General features: G+C 40.9%; 1 protein-coding gene across 1 annotated transcript; it reads left to right on the forward strand.

Moving 5' to 3' along the window:
• The first annotated feature begins 1,368 nt into the window (after positions 1 to 1,368).
• LOC110490134 (transmembrane protein 272) lies at positions 1,369 to 17,834 on the forward strand. The gene is made up of 5 exons (XM_021563327.2): positions 1,369 to 1,595; positions 12,376 to 12,459; positions 12,903 to 12,953; positions 13,071 to 13,280; positions 16,690 to 17,834. The coding sequence occupies exons 2-5, from the start codon at positions 12,396 to 12,398 to the stop codon at positions 16,896 to 16,898; spliced, it is 534 nt and encodes a 177-aa protein (XP_021419002.1). The 5' UTR covers positions 1,369 to 1,595; positions 12,376 to 12,395; the 3' UTR covers positions 16,899 to 17,834.
• Positions 17,835 to 20,373: the final 2,539 nt, after the last annotated feature.

Raw genomic sequence — 20,373 nt, forward strand, 5'->3', positions numbered from 1 at the left:
TAGTAATCTAACACAGGTACAGTTGTTGGTTTCGTTTTTGGAACCGGGGAGAAAACGCAATAACTCCAAAACAGTGAAAAGATTGGTCCTGTGCAAAATGTCATTAGTTTGACCTGTTTTAAGGAAATGAAAAGCTGAGAAAATGAAGAAACATGATTCTGATAAGATTTCAGTTGGTCTTGGATGCATATTTTATGTGGTTGAAATACTGTCTGCTTACATAACAGTGTCAATGATACTCATTCACATTTTCTCAAGAGATGCTGACAAAAATAAATATTATATATATATGTGTATAAATATTATATGTTTATATTCTGTTCCTGAGACGAAATGAACATTTGTTGTATACTTTCACTGCAAGAAATACATAATTCTCACAGGGTTGTAAAATATAAGTCTACATTATGAGATTATTATGGATAAGAGCAATAACACTTTTATTTGTCAAATGGCATCAATCATCATTGCCAGGTCGCAATTGTAAATGAGAACTTGTTCTCAACTTGCCTACCTGGTTAAATAAAGATGAAATAAAAAATAAAATAAATAAAAAATCATGTCAAAAGAATAATATTATATTATATTTATTGGAAAGGAGCAATGCAAGTTGATGAGCTTGAAGCTCCTTTTAATACATATTGAGGGTCTTATTCTGGTGACATGATGATTGATGCTTGACTACCATTTGACAAATAAAAGTGTTATTGCATTTATCCATAATAATCTCATAATGTATACTATTTTATTTTTTATTTAACCTTTATTTAAAACTATTTATCTAACCTTTAACTGGCCTTGTATCTGTGAGCTGTTAGCTAGAGTAGACACATTTGCTATTTAATGCAACAGTTTTTGTGACAAAACTACTACTATGAAAATGCGATGGAAACACATTGAACTTTAGATTTGTATTCGTTAGGCCAACATGAAAACTCAGTTTTGGTCCGTCTGGTAGAAACACACCACTGGTGGTAAAATGCGCATATTTTCTTTATGCAGATTTTTGAATATTTGCATGAAAATCAGTCGCCAATTGGATAAAAACCTAGCTACTGTCACGTTCCCTAGAAACAGCAGAAGTTGTCAGACTTGCTGTCCATGCATGTGTAGACCTACCTCTCCCTTCGACTTCCGTCTACAGTCAGCTACTTTCGGTTTACGCCCATTGGCAGTGTTCGAGAACATCAAAACGACAGCAGGGAATAGCCGACTGACTGATCGACAAATCATATTTCCCAATAAAGTATTACTCATTAATATTTATAGATAAATTGGTCACAATTTTCCCATGATACATTGCTGTTTTGATCCTCTGGCTCGTTCATATCACTGTGCGGGGTTTCGGTATGTTCAGAAACAGCGTGATCTGCTGGGATGGTCCCTCCCTCCCTCCGTCACTCCACTCCACCCCACCCCAGCGGAGCAAGGGAGAAAGAGGGAGGAAGTTTACAGAATTGAATTTGCTGAATCTTCTCAGTCTACTTTTCGTCTTTACTTTAATTTAGCCTCTAATCTACATTCATCGGTCTCTACTTTTATGACACCATCGCATTAACTGGTGATTTGTACACTGTCACAACTACGACCGACAGGTAAAATATTATTTTCGGATATTGTAAACTCTTTGCGAACTAAGAAAATACTATGGGTGTATTCATTCCGCCAATTCTGTTGCTAAACGGTTCTCAAATTGAAGCGAACGGAACGGGGAGTACCTACCGTCCAATATAAACGTATTGGTTTTAGTTGCAAAACGTTTTGCAACTGTTTCGCAGAATGAATATACCCCTAGATTATGGTCAGCAACTGGTAGGCCTACTCTGTTTAATAATTGCTGCAGAAAAAGCGCACCTTTATTTGCTTGGAATGTCAAGCAACAATGTAGCGTTTGTAAAATAAATCGAAAGTCCCCATTCCTAACACCCGATAAATACAGGTTTTTCCAGGTGTGCCTCACCTGTTGTTAGCGTCGTACGAACCACCCTGTTCTCGCGAGTTTGCATTCTGTTACGCTACACGTTCCTGTAGCGAAACAGAATGTAAGCTTGCGATATCAGGATGGTTTGTAGGGGGATAATGTTGTAACAGCAACTGATACATTTGTAATATTGTTCACAGATAGTTTACTGACTATTAATTTGATTTGATGTTTGATTTGATCAATATTGTAAATAATATCAATCCTTAACAAATACATTGTTAGGCCAATTTAGGCCATCACCATATCCATTATTTTGTAGCCTTAACTACAAAATATTAGTCAAATGGTGAGTGAGTGGCTGCTCTATTTCACAAGACCAAAGGAAATGCAAAAAGCATGTGATTGGTGATGTGAGATTGTAATCCTCTGCTGGAGGAGTGCCAATTTCACAGCAAGATCTGGATTCTGTGTAAAACTTGATCCAGAGCTTGATCTGAAGTTAAAACTACTTGTAGCTTTGTTTGGAGAATGGGGGATCAACCAACCACAGCTATGATATTATCGCTCTCACACACACACACACACACACACACACACACACACACACACACACACACACACACACACACCAGCTGAAATATATATAAACACATTTTTACCTGGACAATTCTGTACACAATGGAAAGAGGCCCATGCAGAGAATACTGTAAGCAATGACCATTGGAATATAGCCCTGGAGGCCACATAATGTAACATAATGTTGGATTATGGAATGTGGTTGAAATCTTAAACTGAAGCCCTCGTTAGAAAATTATAATTTCAGGGCCATTCGAAGAAGTTTCTCCATACATTCTCCTCTTTGGGGCGGCAGGTAGCCTAGTGGTTAGAGCGTTGGGCCAGTAACCTGAACGGTTGGTAGATCGAATCCCTGAGCTGACAAGGTAAACATCTTTAATTCTGCCCCTGAACAAGGCAGTTAACCCACTGTTCTTAGGCCATAATTGAAAATACGAATTTGTTCTTAACTGACTTGCCTGGTTAAATAAAGGTTCAATAAATTATGTTATACGACCCTGTTCTAGTACTTATTCTACTACTCTTTACTCAGAGACATTCTTACCCTCTTAGAGCAGCACAAGGCTCAGCCACTGAACTCGTGCAGGCTTACTATGAGGCTGACTGCTGCATTGTTAGCCTCAGATGTGGAGTCATGCCTTTTCAGATTTACTAGGTAATTGGGTTAACGGGGGTTCTGTCCATGCAGCATGTGTTAGGCCATTTGTTCCCAGAGTTTTCCCTTGTGGTCAAACAGAACAGGGCCCGGTGTTATGATACCGATGATTTGTCACCACAGATGCTTTGTTTAAGTTTCTGCCACTGTGGCTCGATGGAGTAGGTCGACAGCTACATCTAGTGGTTGCGTCAGGAACAACAGTTGTTGGCAACTAGCATTGAAGCTAAAAGGCTCTGCATGGTCAATCCAATGTCTGCATTGGCCGTGCAGCATTAATGGTGATATGGCCACTGCAGAAGTAAGGGCATTCATACTTCGCGGTGCATCAGAGAGCTGTTGCGAAGGAAGCTGTCAAGGAAGTGTGTTTGTGTTAAACAGGACCTCCCACCCTCACCTACCGTCAACCAATCATGTCAACCAATCATAAATAAGAATTTGTTCTTAATAACTGACTTGCCTAGTTAAATAAAATAAAATAATCTTTACGGAGCTCTCTGCATTGTTTCAGCATTTGAGAGGTGCACGGCGTTGTAGTACAGAGCTCAATTTGACTATGCAATTGCATCGCACCATCCATATGGCGCCTCTGTGCCGACAAATCATCAGTATCACCACACCTTTTTCCCGATAGTGATGGAATTCATGCTTACAAGTGTTTTAACGATGCATCTTTCCGACAACAGTCGAAGATGTAACAATACACCAAGCAGAGAGAACGGTTGCTAATTGCGTCGTTGGAGCATGTGTTTATTCTGATAGGATCGAAAGTAAGGGAGAGCTGCTTTCGGATCAGGCTACACATCATGAAATGCAGTCCCAGTCAAAGGATTGGACACACCTACTCATTCAAGGGGTTATCTTTATTTGTTCTATTTTCTACATTGTAGGATGACAAACTATGAAATAACACATATGGAATCATGTATTAAGCAAAAAAAGTGTTAAACAAATCAAGATATATTTTATATGGCCTCCCGAGTGGCGCAGTGTGCCACTAGAGATTCTGGGTTCAAATCCAGGCTCTGTCGCAGCTGGCTGCGACCGGGAGACCCATGGGGTGGCGCACAATTGGCCCAGTGTCGTCCGGGTTAGGGAAGGGTTTGGCCGGCAGGGATGTTCTTTTCCCATTGTGCACTAGTGACTCCTGTGATGGGTCAGGCGCAGTGAATGCTGATACGGTTGCCAGGTGCACAGTGTTTCCTCCGACACATTGGTGCAGCTGGCTTCTGGGTTAAGTGGGCATTGTGTCAAGAAGCAGTGCGGCTTGGTTGGGTTGTGTTTCGGAGGACACACAGCTCTCGACCTTCACCTCTCCCGAGTCCGTACGGGAGTTCCAGCGATGAGACAAGACTGTAACTACCAATTGGATACCACGAAATTGGGGAGAAAACAGTGTAATTATTTTTAAAATAATAAGATATATAAGATATATTTTATATTAGAGATTCTTTGCCTTGATGACAGCTGTGCACACTCTTGGCATTCTCTCAACCAGCTTCACCTGGAATGCTTTTCCAAAAGTCTTGAAGGAGTTTCCACATATGCTGAGCACTTGTTGGCTGCTTTTCCTTCACTCTGCAGTCCAACTCATCCCAAACCATCTCAATTGGTCAGGGTAATTGTGGAGGCCAGGTCATCTGATGCAGCACTCTATCACTCTCCTTCTTGGTCAAATGGCCCTTACACAGCCTGGAGGTGTGTTGGGTCATTGTCCTGTTTAAAAATAAATGATAGTGGAACTAAGCGCAAACCAGATGGGATGGCGTATCGCTGCAGAATGCTGTGGTAGCCATGCAGGTTGTGTGCCTTGAATTCTAAATAAATCACAGTCAGTGTCACCAGCAAAGCACCCTACACCATCACACCTCCTCCTCCATGCTTCACGGTGGGAACCACACATGAGGAGAACATCCGTTCACCTACTCTGTCTCACAAAGACGGCAGTTGGAACCAAAAATCTCAAATTTGGACTTATCAGACCAAAGGACAGATTTCCACAGGTCTAATGTCCATTGCTTGTGTTTCTTGGCCCAAGCAAGTCTGTTCTTCTTATTGGTGTCCTTTAGTAGTGGTTTCTTTGCAGCAATTCGACCACGAAGGCCTGCTTCACACAGTCTCCTCTGAACAGTTGATGTTGAGATGTGTTTGTTACTTGAACACTGTGAAGCATTTATTTGGGCTGCAATTTCTGAGGCTGGTAACTCTAATTAACTTATCCTCTGCAGCAGAGGTAACTCTGGGTCTTCCTTTCCTGTGGTGGTCCTCATGAGAGCCAGTTTCATCATAGCGCTTGATGGTTTTTGTGACTGTACTTGAAGAAACTTTCAAGATTGGCTGACCTTCATGTCTTAAAATAATGATGGACTATCGTTTCTCTGTGCTTATTTGAGCTGTTCTTGCCATAATATGGAATTGGTCTTTTACCAAATAGGGCTGACCGCCCCTACCTTGTCACAACACAACTGATTGGCTCAAACGCATTGAGAAGGAAAGAAATTCCACAAATGAACTTTTAATAAGGCACACCTGTTAGGGATAGGCGGGACGCAAATGTCTCAACTGGCCAATTGCCAGGGAAAATGCAGAGCGCCAGATTCAAATAAAATACTATAAAATTCAAACTTTCATTAAATCACACATGTAAGATACTCAATTAAAGCTACACTCGTTGTGAATTCAGCCAACATGTCAGATTTTGAAAATGCTTTTCGGTGAAAGCATAAGAAGCTATTATCTGATAGCCTGCACCAAATGCACCAGCAGTAAACAAAGGGGTTAGCATATTTCAACCCTGCAGGCGCTACACAAAACACTGAAATAAAATATAAAACATGCATTACCTTTGACGGTCTTCTTTTGTTGGCACTCCAATATGTCCCATAAACATCACAATTGGTCCTTTTGTTCGATTAATTCCGTCCATATATATCCAAAATGTCCATGTATAAAGCGCGTTTGATCCAGAAATAACAGCTTACAAAAAAATGCAACGTCACTACAAAATATTTCAAAAGTTGCCTATAAACTTTGCCAAAATATTTCAAACTACTTTTGTAATACAACTTTAGGTATTTTTAATTAAAATGCATCCCAGGTGATGAAGCTGGTTGAGAGAATGCCAAGAGTGTGCAAAGCTGTCATCAAGGCATAGGCTGGCTACTTTGAAGAATCTCAAATATTTGTTTAAGACTTTGTTGGTTACTACATGATTCCATATGTGTTATTTCATATTTTTGATGTCTTCACTATTATTCTAAAATGTAGAAAATAGTAAAAATAAAGAAAAACCCTTGAATGAGTAGGTGTGTCCGAACTTTTGACTGGTACTATATACTGAACAAAAATATAAACCCAAAATGTAAAGTGTTGTTCCCATATTTCATGAGCTCAAATAAAAGATCCCAAAAATGTTCCATATGGACAAAAAGCTTATTTCTCTATAATGTTGTGCACAAATTTGCTGACATTCCTGTTAGTATTTATCCTTTGCTAAGATAATACATCCACCTAACAGGTGTAGTATATCAAGAAGTTTGATATACTGGCGTATCACTGAAGAATGCTGTGGTAGCCATGCAGGTTAACCGCATGATCATTACACAGGTGCACCTTGTGCTGGGGACAATAAAAGGCCACTCTGAAATGTGCAGTTTTGTCAAACAACACAATTCCCCTCAAGTTGAGGGAGCGTGCAATTGGCATGTTGACTGCAGGAATGTCCACCAGAGCTTTTGGCAGATAATTTAATGTTATTTTCTCTACCATAAGCCACCTCCAACGTCGTTTTAGAGAATTTGACAGTACGTCCAACCGGCCACACAACCGCATACCACATGTAACAACGCCAGCCCAGGACCTCCACATCCGGCTTCTTCACCTGCGGGATCGTCTGAGACTAGCCACCCGGACAGCTGATGAAACTATGGGATTGCACAATATAAGAATGTCTGCACAAACTGTCAGAAACCGTCTCAGGGAAGCTCATCTGCATGCTCGTCATCCTCACCAGGGTCTTGACCTGACTGCAGTTCGCCATCGTAGCCGACTTCAGTGGGAAAATGCTCACCTTCAATGGCCACTGGCATGCTGGAAAAGTGTGCTCTTCACAGATGAATCCCAGTTTCAACTGTACTGAGCAGATGGCAGACAGCGTAGTGTGTATGTGGGCGAGCAGTTTGCTGATGTCAATATTGTAAAACAGAGTGCCCCATGGTGGGGTTATGGTATGGGAAGTCATAGGCTACGGACAACGAACACAATTGCATTTTATCGATTGCAATTTGAATGCACAGAGATACCGTGATGAGATCCTGAGGCCCATTGTCGTGCCTTTCATCCGCCGCCATCACCTCATGTTTCAGCATGATAATGCACGGCCCCATGTCGCAAACTGAAAATGTCCCAGTTCTTCCACGGCCAGAAAACTCACCAGACATGTCACCCATTGAGCATGTTAGGGATGCTCTGGATCGACGTGTACAACAGCGTGTTCCATTTCCCACCAATATCCAGGAACTTCGCACAGCCATTGAAGAGGAGTGGGACAACATTCCACAGGCCACAATCAATAGCCTGACCAACTCTATGCGAAGGAGATGTGTCGTGCTGCTTGAGTCAAATGGTGGTCACACCAGATACTGACTGGTTTTCTGATCCACGCTCCTACCTTTATTTTTATCTGTATTCCCAGTCTTGTGAAATCCATAGATTATAGCCTAATGAAGTTATTTAAATTGACTGATTTCCTTATGAACTGTAACTCAGTAAAATCTTTGACATTTTTGCATGTTGCGTTTATATTCTTGTTCAGTGTACATTGAGACAAATTACAGACAGTAGCCTACAAGTAGCAAAATATACTTAACTTGATTGAAATTGGCCTATAGCCTACTGTTTATACTTTAATGCAGTCATCTCTGTTTGTTTGTATCAACTGCAAAGACATTGACAACTTTGTAGTTGTAGTCAACTTTTGTTCTGAAGTTATCGGCATCCCCCAACCATACACACACCATTTCCACACACACGCTACTAAGACACAGGCAATACTGCTGACACAACATTTGTAGTACAGTACAGCATTTCTCAACCATTTTTGTACCAGTACTGGTGAGACATGGTCCTCCTCTTTTTTTTTTACCAGCTCATGCTTAAAACAAATACAATATGTAAAAATACCACTGCAGATTAAACTCACCACTATAACTTTGCCTCTACTCTAGCCATTTTGTTTGCCTCCCTGTTATGCTGTCTGTCTCGGCATCTTCTCTGCTGTTACTCTGTGCTTCTTCTTGTTCTGTCTGTCGGCTTAAGCCTTATAGATTATAAAAGCCAAGCTAACAATTTAGGCTATATTGCAAATTAGTGCCTGTCACATTTGTTATTTTGAATCAACAACTACCCCAAGTGTTAATTAGAGTAGTAGGGGGTAACTAGCCCCCTGGGGTAACAAAAAATGTCCTCCGTGTCATCACAACTTTTTGAGATATTTCAACAAAACGATTTTGTGGTTACTTGATCTAATTTTTTTAAATTTAGAAAAAGTTGTAGATATATTCCAATTAAGTTAGATCTATATATATATATATATATATATATATATATATATTAAATATACAAGTAGGAAAGCCTTACGATAAATAATTCACTTGTTTAAAGAGAAACATTTGGATCATTTTTTTATAAAGTAGTATTATGTTAGATGAGTGTGTTGGGGGCAACTCGCCCCTCCCCACTAGGGGGTAACTGGCCCCTGGGGGCTAGTTACCCCTTTATGCTAATGAATTTATTTCTACCTGTCATTTAGACAATGACTAGCCCAGTTAGTGCTACTTCATGCTAACTTGCTAGCTAGCATCTTCACTAGCAGTAAATGATAGTTTAGCTAGATTAAGTTGCTAGGTGTACTAGCTAGCAACCTTACTACCGGATCGTCTGAGGTAAAATACATAAATGTTGTAAATGTTTCCACTGGTGACTGATATCTTTACAGTTAATGTAACTTTATAGCCTTTTAGCTATTTTACAGAGCATTTTATGTTATATAGCTAGATATCTAGGTTTTTAAGAGAGAGCTTTTCAATTGGCATCTCCCCCCCTGTTTTCAGTCACAGGTGGGGACTGGATTAGGTGTAAGCAGTGCAGGAGGTGTGCTCATTAGTTGTGCTCCAATTTGACTGGGGATAGCTTTATTTGTGATTTACAGGTACAAATTAGATTTGTGCAATAGCAGAGAGTTCCCACATCAATTTTACACTGAGTTAGTTCATTTATTGTTATTAAATGTTATATTCCAATGTTATTATTTATATTCCACTCCAATATTATATATATTTTTTAATGAATTAAAAACAACTTGTATGTATGGGAAAGGAACAACAAATAAATAAAAAAATGGATATGCAGGTGAGTTAAAAAGAGGGACTTTACATCAAATCTCTTCATAGTGCAGATATTAATGCTGACATGTGCCACACCATTCCCCCCATATTTTATTTAAATCATTATTAAAAATAGACAAGTAGACTTTAAGTATTACTGTCATGTATTGTCATGTTGTGTCTTTCTGTCCTTTCCTTTCACCCTGTCTCCCTCTGCTGGTCGTATTAGGTTACCTTTTCTCCCCCGCTTTCCCCCAGCTGTTCCTTGTCTCCTCTTGACTACCTCGTCACCCCTTCTCCCACCTGTTCCCCTTTTCCCTCTGATTAGTCCCCTATATCTCTCTCTGTTTTTGTTCCTGTCCTTGTCAGATTCTTGTTTGTTGTGTTTCATGCCTGAGCCAGACTATCGTCATGTTTGCTGTAACCTTGTCCTGTCCTGTCGGAATCTGCCGGTCTATCTGAGCCTACCTATGTTTGGTTATTAAAGAAGCTCTGTTTAAGTTAGTTCGCTTTTGGGTCCTCATTCACTCACCGTAACAATTACTTACTAAAGAATGTCTAAATAAAACTGACTAAATGGATTTTAACAGACTTGTGTGAAACCCTATGCCATATCTATACAGAATGCAAATGGCAATAAATAAATATTGTTAAATTATTATCAATACTAACTTTTCATAATATTACAGTCTATAGTGTACAATATATGTATACTTCAGACCATTTGTTTCCAAATATTGTATGAGAAGACTATGCTATTCTGTCTTTTTCACCATAAATCACTGTTGTTCCAATTTTACAGAAGAAATGTCAATTTGTAAGTTTTGAACATTTGAAAATGAATACAAATAAATATTTTTAAGAGGTAGGCTAATTTAGTACCCATTAAGTGCAGTCCGGACTTTTCACATATTTTATCAAAAATTTGTCTGTCTTATAAAAAAACATTTGTAAGTAAAGTCAGTAAACTTCACAAGAGATTAATCTTACATTTTATCTCCACTTGTCTTACAAGAATTAGGGGGGGGCTTGCTCATTAAAGCATCCGGCCCCAGTGAAACAGTCACGGGGCAGGGCATGAAGTTGAAGTTAATGCACTTTACTGTTTGACCAAATCGTGGTTTTAGCTGCCAAAAAAATGGTACGTTTTAAGTGAGGTGACAATGTAGAATGTGCTCTTTCTAAGTTTATAGGCACATTTTCAATTTTTTTACGATCCATGAACTTGGCTGTAATTGATGAGTCGGAGCAGGAATCTTTGCGGATGCCGCATTTGAATTTGAATGTGAGTTTGCGTGACCTCACCTCAGCCTATCAGAAAACAGGGGGTAGGGCTGCTAATTAGTTGATCAGCCAAATAATCATTATAGATTAATATAACAGAGAAATTGCGCAAAAATCTAAAATGAGAAACTTAACAGACCCATTTGTATATAAACAAATATTTTTGTGTGTCAATTTCAACCAGCCCACCGAACTAAGAAATGGTCCAGCCCATCTGGCATTTTCCAGAATTGCCAGATGACCAATCCGCCGCTGGAGAGACAGATAAACCATGTGATTCTAAGTTTAGCAGGGTGTATAAAGTGACGCGTAAGGGCACAAAAATCATCTAACGACACACTTAGCTGTTCTATGAGTGGTCTAAGGCAGGTGTTAGATTACGAGCATTTTCAAGTGCAACATTGATATAAATAGTTTTGGGGAACAACGCAGAGATTTAATGATGCTCCTACAAAGGTTCCAATGATGAACTTAGCCATAAAATGCTTTTGGGAAACCCGGGCAAAAACTCTTAATTGCATATGCGACCAAATTGGTAACACTTTAAGCCTATTAAAAGATAAATACAGTATAGGCTTCATAGACCTATATATTTCAATGATATTGGAATACATTTCATGTTCATTAAATTAAGTTAAATTTAGCTTTTGTATGCTACTTTCTGTAATTTCTGAACTGCATCTGAGGTTTACTTGTTTGGTGACCTAGGTCTTGTTCGTCGTTGCAATGGAAACGAAAACAAGTGTTTCAGGGGTGTATTTATTAGTCGGGTTCTGTTGCAAAACATTTTGCAACGGAAACCTTTTACTCCAAACCAAAGGAGGTTGGTGGCACCTTAATTTAGGTGGATGGGTTTGAGGTAATGGCTGGAGCGGAATAGGTGGAATGGTATCAAATACATTAAACACATGGTCTCCATGTGTTTGATGCCATTCCATTTGCTCTGTTCCAGCCATTACCTCAAACCCGTCCACCTAAATTAAGGTGCCATCAACCTCCTTTGGTTTGGAGTAAAAGGTTTCCGTTATGAGCCGTCTTCCCCTCAGCAGCCTCCACTGCTCCAAACGTTGAGTTCCATTTTGTTCTTAAATGGAAGTTGAAGTTCAGTCATGTCTCTCTTAAAAAAAATAAGTGTCTGCAAGAAGTTGGACGGAACCATGTGGACTTCACTCCACTTTAGAGCATGGAAGAATTTGTCATTCATAGATGTGCAGCTCATGTCAAATACTTAGCATACTATTCAGATTGGAATGGCAACGCGTGGAAACCATAAAATTAAAATACACTACAACTTCCGTTTATGAACCCAGCAGCTTTTACATCATGTTGAAGAGTGTCTGGAGTAAATTATTTATGTTGCAAAACGTTTTTCAACACTATCCAACTAATGAATACACCCCTGGTAGTCCCTCATTGTTTCATTGTTTTCTTCTGTTTGGTGCCAAATGAACACGACCCGGTTGACATGTATCCATCCACAGTCACACAGTTAAATGATGATGATTATGATGAACTCTAGACTCTAACAGCTCACTGTCTGCCTCACTCTGCAGATCAGTGAGTATCAGCAGAAATGGAAGACGGGACTCTACTGCAGAACATGCGCCAAGCGCCCAAACCAAGTACTCCTGTGCTTGGTATGCTACCCTACATACAGTTTTCAAGCCGTGTTTTTAAACTGTGTTTTTGTGTTGTCTTATATGTGAATGTATGGGTGTATGTGTGTGGGTGTTAGCAGTTTTTTTCATAGTTCCTCTGTGCCATTCATTATATGTGATCACATGTTTTATCTGATGCAACTGTAGTCTTATTTTCTCTGCCTGGTGTTTTGAGGTAGCTTGTTGATAAGTGGCTAGCCACTGTACACCACTGAAAGGAATAATACACAAAAAAACTATATTTTTTGTATTTTTTTCATTAATCCACAGTAGGTACAGTTCCACATGTTTTGCATGTCAGGATTCAAGTTTTCAAGATATAGGCCTTTCAAAAAGCTAATTGTAACTTGCCACATCATCATGAATGCAGAAACATTGAAAGATAACTTGTGATTGTCTGCCGTGTTCCTCTGTGCCTTCAGTCATATCCAAACTCATCATGACTGCCTTGCCAGTCGCCCAGATCGCAATAGGTATGTATCATATACTATTAACTACAATTATTTGTATCATCACACGCAGATGTAATGTTAGTTACACCTTTGTTTAGCCTACTTTCTGACACCCATACACCTTCTTCTCCCTACTAGGTGGTATGTTCCTGGAGAACTGCCCCCAGCAGCGCTATATCCCCATCTACCTGGTGGTGACGGGGGTGTTTGCCCTGGCACTGGCTGTCCTGTCCTGCCTACCCTGCACCAGGGAGCAGGATGAGGGGGAGCAGCAGAGCCCTCTCAGCAGCCTTTGTACCGCCTGGAACTCTCTGGTGTCACTATTCCTCTTCTGCTGGTTCATAGCGGGTGAGAAAAGATAATGAGAGTGGTTGTAAATGTTGTGAACAACAGTGAGATGTAAAAAGGGAAGTTGTAGGTTCTTAATGGGCTATTGCTCTTACTGATTTGGCATTGTTTTAGATTTGGTTCATTAATGCAACCGCTGTGTCAGATTTCAAAAGAACATTACGGAAAAAGCAAACCATGCAATAACCTGAGTACAGCATTCAGACAACAATGCAGCCAAAAAGATATCCGCCATATTGGGTAGTCAACACTTACCTTTGATGATCTTCATCAGAATGCACTCCCAGGAATCGCAGTTCCACAATGTCCATCATTTATGTCCAAATAGCTTCTTTTGTTAGGGCGTTTGGTAAACAAATTCAAAAGCGCGTTCAGGTCCAGCCGAACTTCGGACGAAAAGTTCAAAAAGTTCAGTTACAGCCCGTAGAAACTTGTCAAACGATGTATGGAATCAATCTTTAGGATGTTTTTAGCATATATCTTCAATAATATTCCAACCGGAGAATTCCTTTGTCTTCAGAAAAGCAAAGGAACGGGAGATACCTCTCATGTAAAATGCATGTGACTGCTGGCAGACCTCTGACTCATTCCTTTCTCATTCGGTCTCACTTCACAGTAGAAGCCTCAAACAATGTTCTAAAGACTGTTGACATCTAGTGGAAGCCGTAGGAAGTGCAACATAACCAATATCCCACTGTATCTACAATAGGGGATGGGTTAAAAAACAATAAGCATTATATTTCCCACTTCTTCGCCTGCCATATGAGTTCTGTTGTACTCATCATTCAAACAGTTTTAGAAACTTCAAAGTGTTTTCTATCCAATACTACTAATAATATGTATATATTAGCATCTGGGACAGAGTAGCAGGCAGTTTACTCTGGGCACCTTATTCATCCAAGTTACTCGATATTGCCCCCCTGTCACCAAGAAGTAAAAAAATGCTAGCGGCCATGACTGAGTAAAAAAGTATCTATTATATTGACAAGAAAGCCGAGTGACCGCTCTAACAATGAAAATACATGTCCTCAATGATTGAAGGCAGGCGAGATCAGGTGGGACAATTCTAGCCAATGAGGGGGCAGATAGTTGCCGGAATACTTGGGGCATCCACTTATATCACGATGTGGTAACATTGGTAACAGCCTAAACATTATTAAACTTATATCTGATCAAATAAGCCTGACGTAATTTGACACTCTCTCATAGACCTCCATACAAAAAAGGTCTCATCTCACACAGACATATTTTTAGGCGGAGTAAATCCTCTCGCTTTGCCTCTTCCGCTCTGACTGAATTCAAACGCGAGTTGGTTTCGAGGTGTGGTTTGAGATGGGATTACTCCGTCAAAAATCTGTCCATTTGAGATAAGCCCTTTCCTTACCAAAGCAAAAACAGATTAAGAAAAACTGAAATATCACATTTACATGAATATTCAGACCCTTTACTCAGGACTTTGTTGAAGTACCTTTTGGCAGTGATTACAGCCTTGAGATGTCTTGCATATAACGCAACAAGCTTGGCACACCTGTATTTGGGGAGTTTCTCCCATTCTTCTCGACAGATCCTCTCTAGCTCTGTCTGGGCTGGGGACTGTCACTGCACAGGTATTTTCAGGTCTCTCCAATGATGTTCGATCGTGTTCAAGTCCGGGCTCTGGCTTGGCCACTCAAGGACATTCAGAGACTTGTGCCTAAGCCACTCCTGCTTTTCCCTGGCTGTGTGCTTAGGGTCATTGTCCTGTTGGAAGGTGAACCTTTGCCCCAGTTTGAGGTCCTGAGCGCTCTGAAGCAGGTTTTCATCAAGGATCTTTCTGTACTTTGCGCTGTTCATCTTTCCCTCGATCCTGACTAGTTTCCCAGTCCCTGCTGCTGAAAAACATCCCCACAGCATGATGGTGCCACCACCATGCTTCACTGTGCCAGGTTTACTCCAGATATGAGGTTTGGCATTCAGGCTAAAGAGTTCAGTCTTGGTTTCATCATACCAGAGAATCTTGTTTCTCATGGTCTGATAGTCTTTAGGTACCTTTTGGCAAACTCAAAGTGGCTTGTCATGTGCCTTTTACTTGCCACCCTGCCGCCTGGCCACCCTACCATAAAGGCCTGATTGGTGGAGTGCTGCAGAGATGGTTGTCCTTCTTTAAGTTTCTCCCAGAAGAACTCTGGAGCTCTGTCAGAGTGACCATCGGGTTCTTGGTCACCTCCCTGTCCATGGTCCTTTTCCCCCCCGATTGCTCAGTTTGGCTGGGCGGTCAGCTCTAGGAAGGGTCTTGATAAATAATGGTGTTATTTCTGGTGTTATTTCTATCTGGAAAAATACATTAGATGCTTTTTCCATGGTTTCCTTAAGCTTAAAGCTTTTGGGGTGGCAGGTAGCCTAGTGGCTAGAGCATTGGCCCAGTAACCGAAAGGTTGCTGGATCGAATCCCCGAGCTGACAAGGTAAAAATCTGTAATTCTGCCCCTGAACAAGGCAGTTAACCCACTGTTCCTAGGCCATCATTGTAAATAAGAATTTGTTCTTAACTGACTTGCCTAGTTAAAAGTTAAATAAGTAAAATTGTGGTGGGAATTACTGTAGGTCAAGGTCAGAATATTGTGTAGCTGTAGACACCTTCATTTATTCAACCTCAACCCCAAATGAATAGTGTCTGAATAGTACGCTATTCTCATGCTTAAGCACCAGGTCAGAAAACAGAGAGAAGTGTATTAAAAAACAGAAATACATTCCATTTTTGCATGCTTAATTCAGGTCGGAATCGGGTCCAAGACCATAGGGAGCTGTGCATAACAGTTCTACCACAGGCAACACAGGTTCTTTGAGAATGGATTTGAGTGGAAATACAAGACAGGAAAATCAGAAGCCGGTATCGGTTCACAAGTTAATTTATTTATCTTCCAATTTCGGCTTCCATTAACAAAGTTATCTTTTGCTTAGCAAGTAAAATGGAGGGAGGATATAACAAGTAACATAATTAAATCAAACAAAAACAGGTTTCAGTGCAAGGAAAGCACATGAACTTTAATCAGATCCTTAACGCAAATGTTATAAAGGGGCAGGGACAAATAGGGAGTTAATTGCATTACTCAATGATTCAAGCAATAGCACATCGGTAGAAGCATGCACAGTAATTAAGGGCATTCGGCACATCTGTGACCGCTACATAAAGATTTTGGGAGGATTAAACTAGCAGAGATCAGAGTATATTCTGAACATATAGGGCCAGTCTCCTCCCTGGACTAAGAAGCACTCTCAATGAAGTCTCTCTTTTTAAGCATGTTTTTTTAGTCAAGGACTTAACTTAATTTGTGCCTAGGAACCCACAAAACCAGCCCATAATGTATTCAAAATGGTTATCAGCCTTCCCTTCTATTTCTTCACCCACCCTTCTATCTCTCCATCTCCAGGCAACGTGTGGATCTACTCTATATTCCCTGCAAACTATAATGAAGAAGAAGCTCTCCACTGCAACAAAACCCTGTATCTGTTTGCCTTCTGGACCACCACCCTGGTATACATCTTCCTGGGCATGCTCATGGTTGGGGGCTGCTGTGTGCTTGTCTGCATGTGTCTGTGTGGTGGAAGGGGGCTAGGCTCGAACAATGCCGACGTCTGAGGGGGAGGCGAAGGGTGCATATCTGGGTTCAAATATTATTTGTTCTCTTGCAAATACTTTAGTTGTGCTTAATTGAGCTTGCCTGACACATTGGAAGCAATGGAATGGTCCCAGAAGTACAACCCCTACCCATCTGCCACTCCAGTCAGGAGTCAAACATCTGAAAAGTAAATCAAACAAACTAAATCAAACACTGAAAAGTATTTGAAGAAAAAAATCCTATTTGAACCCAGGTCTATTGGGTGGGGAGGGCATGGGGATCAGGGCTCTGTTCAGGAGGGAGTTGTGTTTCGGAACATTCAGATATATTTTGTAGAACAGACAGTTGGATTGTGTGTCATGTTTGACACGGAAGCATTTGTTTTATTCCTTAAATTTCTATATGCACTGTTTTGAACATTAAATGTCACTGAATACACCTCTGTTGGGTGGGGAGTGGTCCTATTCAGGTCCTGGTGCTCAAGGAGGGTTCAACACACACTGCACATTGCACTAGCATTGTGAAAAATTATTATCCATACTACCATGCCTTCTAACCTTTTGTACTCACAACCTGTCTGTATGTGTGTCAAATAATCTGCTTCATATTACCAAATGTACATTGTTAAACGCTAATCTTTCTGTAATCTCTTTCTGGTCTATTATTTACTCTGTATATTCCAGCATAAATAAATGTAATCCTTAATGTAATGGCGCCTCCACATGAATATGACTGTCGAGAGGAGAATTTCACCCCGTGGGCGTAATGTACTGAGAATAAAGTGACAGTTGTCTTTCTCAGTGTGCTAAAATATGATGTGTCTGGATGTGCCTCTGCCTTTTCATTCTGAGGAAAAATAGTCTATTTGAAAGAAATGTTTGCGATGCAAGTTGTTTTCCTGTGTAAACGTAATGATTGTGTGTTGATTAATAGAAACATTCGTTGACTGAGTAGTAGATTTAATATATCATGCATGTCATTTGTTCAACAATACAAAATCACACTTTTAGCAAATAAACATATTCAACCACTCTAGTAATTGCAGGTCATACACAGCTTACTTTAGCATATTAGATGTATAGTACTAGTCAAAAGATTGGACACACCTACTCATTCAAGGGTTTTTCTTTATTTTTACTATTTTCTACATTGTAGAATAATAGGGAAGACATCAAAACTATGAAATAACACATATGGAATCATGTAGTAACCAAAAAAAGTGTTAAAACAAATCAAAATATATTTTAGATTTGAGATTCTTCAAAGTAACCACCCTTTGCCTTGACAGCTTTGCACACTCTTCAAATCACATTTTATTGGTCACCCGCACGTGTTTAGCAGATGTAGCGAAATGCTTGTGTTTCTAGCTCCAACAGTGCAGCAATATCTAAGAAGTAATATCTAACCATTTCACAACAATACACACAAATCTAAGTAAAGTAATGTAATTAAGAATATATACATATTTGGGTCTAGCAGTGTCAGAGCGGCATAGACTAAGATAGAATAGAGTATATACATATGAGATGAGTAATGCAAAATATGTAAACATTATTAAAGTGACTAGTGTTCCATTTATTAAAGTGGTCAGTGATTTCAAGTCTATGTATATAGGCAGCAGCCTCTAATGTGAGAGGTTGTGATGGCTATTTAGTGATGGCTATTTAACAGTCAGATGAAACTGCTTTTCAGTCTCTGTCCCAGCTTTGATGCACCTGTACTGACCTTGCCTTCTGGATGATAGCGGGATGAACAGGCAGTGGTTCGGGTGGTTGTTGTCCTTAAATCATCTTTTAGACTTCCTGTGACATCGGGTGCTGTAGATGTCCTGGAGGGCAGGTAGTTTGCCCCCAGTGATGCGTTGGAGAACCCTGCGTATGTGGGCGGTGCAGTTGCCATACCAGGCGTTGTACACCGAGGAACTTGAAGCTTTCCACCTTCTCCACTGTGGTCTCGTTGATGTGGATAGGGGGATGCTCCCTCTGCTGTTTCCTGAAGTCCACAATCATATGCTTTGTTGACGTTGAGTGAGATGTTATTTTCATGGCACCACACTCCCAGAGCCCTCACCCTGTAGGCTGTCTTGTCACTGTTGGTAATCAGGCCTACTACTGTTGTGTCGTCTGCAAACTTGATGATTGAGTTGGAGGCATGCGTGGCCACCCAGTCATGGGTGAGCAAGGAGCACAGGAGGGGGCTGAGCATTCACCCTTGTGGGGCCCCAGTGTTGAGGATCAGCGAAGTGGAGGTGTTGTTTCCTACCTTCACCACCTAGGGGCGGCCCGCCAGGAAGTCCAGGACCCAGTTGCACAGGACGGGGTGAAGACCCAGGTCCTCAAGCTTAATGATGAGCTTGGAGGGTACTATGGTGTTGAATGCTGAGCTATATTCAATGAACAGCATTCTAACATAAGTATTCCTCTTGTCCAGATGGGATAGGGCAGTGTGATGGCATCGTCTGTGGATCTATTGTGGCGGTAAGCAAATTGAAATGGGTCTATGGTGTCAGGTAAGGTAGAGGTGATATGATCGTTGACTAGTCTCTCAAAACACTTCATGATGACAGAAGTGAGTGCTACCTTTGCTTTCTTGGGTACAGCAACAATGGTGGCCATCTTGAAGCATGTGGGGACAGGAGGCTAGCTGGTCTGCAGATGCTCTGAAGACGTGGCTAGGGATGCCGTCTGGGCTGCTTAAATATCACATTTATATGTCTTCTTCTCCGTAGCTGACGTCAGTGAGAGCTCACAGTCCTTGGTAGCGAGCCTCGTCGGTGGCACTGTGTTATCCTCAAAGCGGGCGAAGAAGGTGTTGAGCTTGTCCGGACACAAGACGTCGATGTCCGTGATGTGGCTGGTTTTCCTTTTGCAGTCCGTGATTGTCTGTAGACCCTGCCACATACGTATTGTGTCTGAGCCGTTGAATTGCGACTTCACTTTTTCTCTATACTGATGTTTTGCCTGTTTGATTGCCTTATGGTGTTACACTGAGCGGAACAGGTGAACCCAAGAGCAGACGCAGACGAGGAGACTCGGATGTGGTAACCAAGGTATTTATTGAAACACAGGGGAAAGATGTAGTGCAGGCCAACGGAAGCTCGGGCGGTTTGCAGGAAAACAGGTGCGGAGGCTGAGGCACGAGCGAGAGGTGTTGGGACAGGGTAAGCAGGTCCGGAGGGGAATCCAAGGGATCCAGGACAGAGTAGCAGGACTGACGAGACGTGGGACTGAAGACAGTCGGTAGCGTCCTACCTGGCCAACATCCGGTGAAATTGCAAAGCACGAAATTCAGACTACAGAATTATAAATATTTAACTTTCATAAAATCACAAGTGTAATACATCAAAATAAAGCTTAACATCTTGTTAATCCAGCCGCTGTGTCCGATTTCAAAAAGGCTTTAGGGCGAAAGCACACCATGCGATTATCTGAGGACAGCGCCCCATGTACAAAAGCATGAAAAACATATTTCAACCAGGCAGGTGCGCTACGAAAG

Source organism: Oncorhynchus mykiss, chromosome 15 (assembly GCF_013265735.2).
Source record: "Oncorhynchus mykiss isolate Arlee chromosome 15, USDA_OmykA_1.1, whole genome shotgun sequence".
Classification (NCBI taxonomy): Eukaryota; Metazoa; Chordata; class Actinopteri; order Salmoniformes; family Salmonidae; genus Oncorhynchus; species Oncorhynchus mykiss.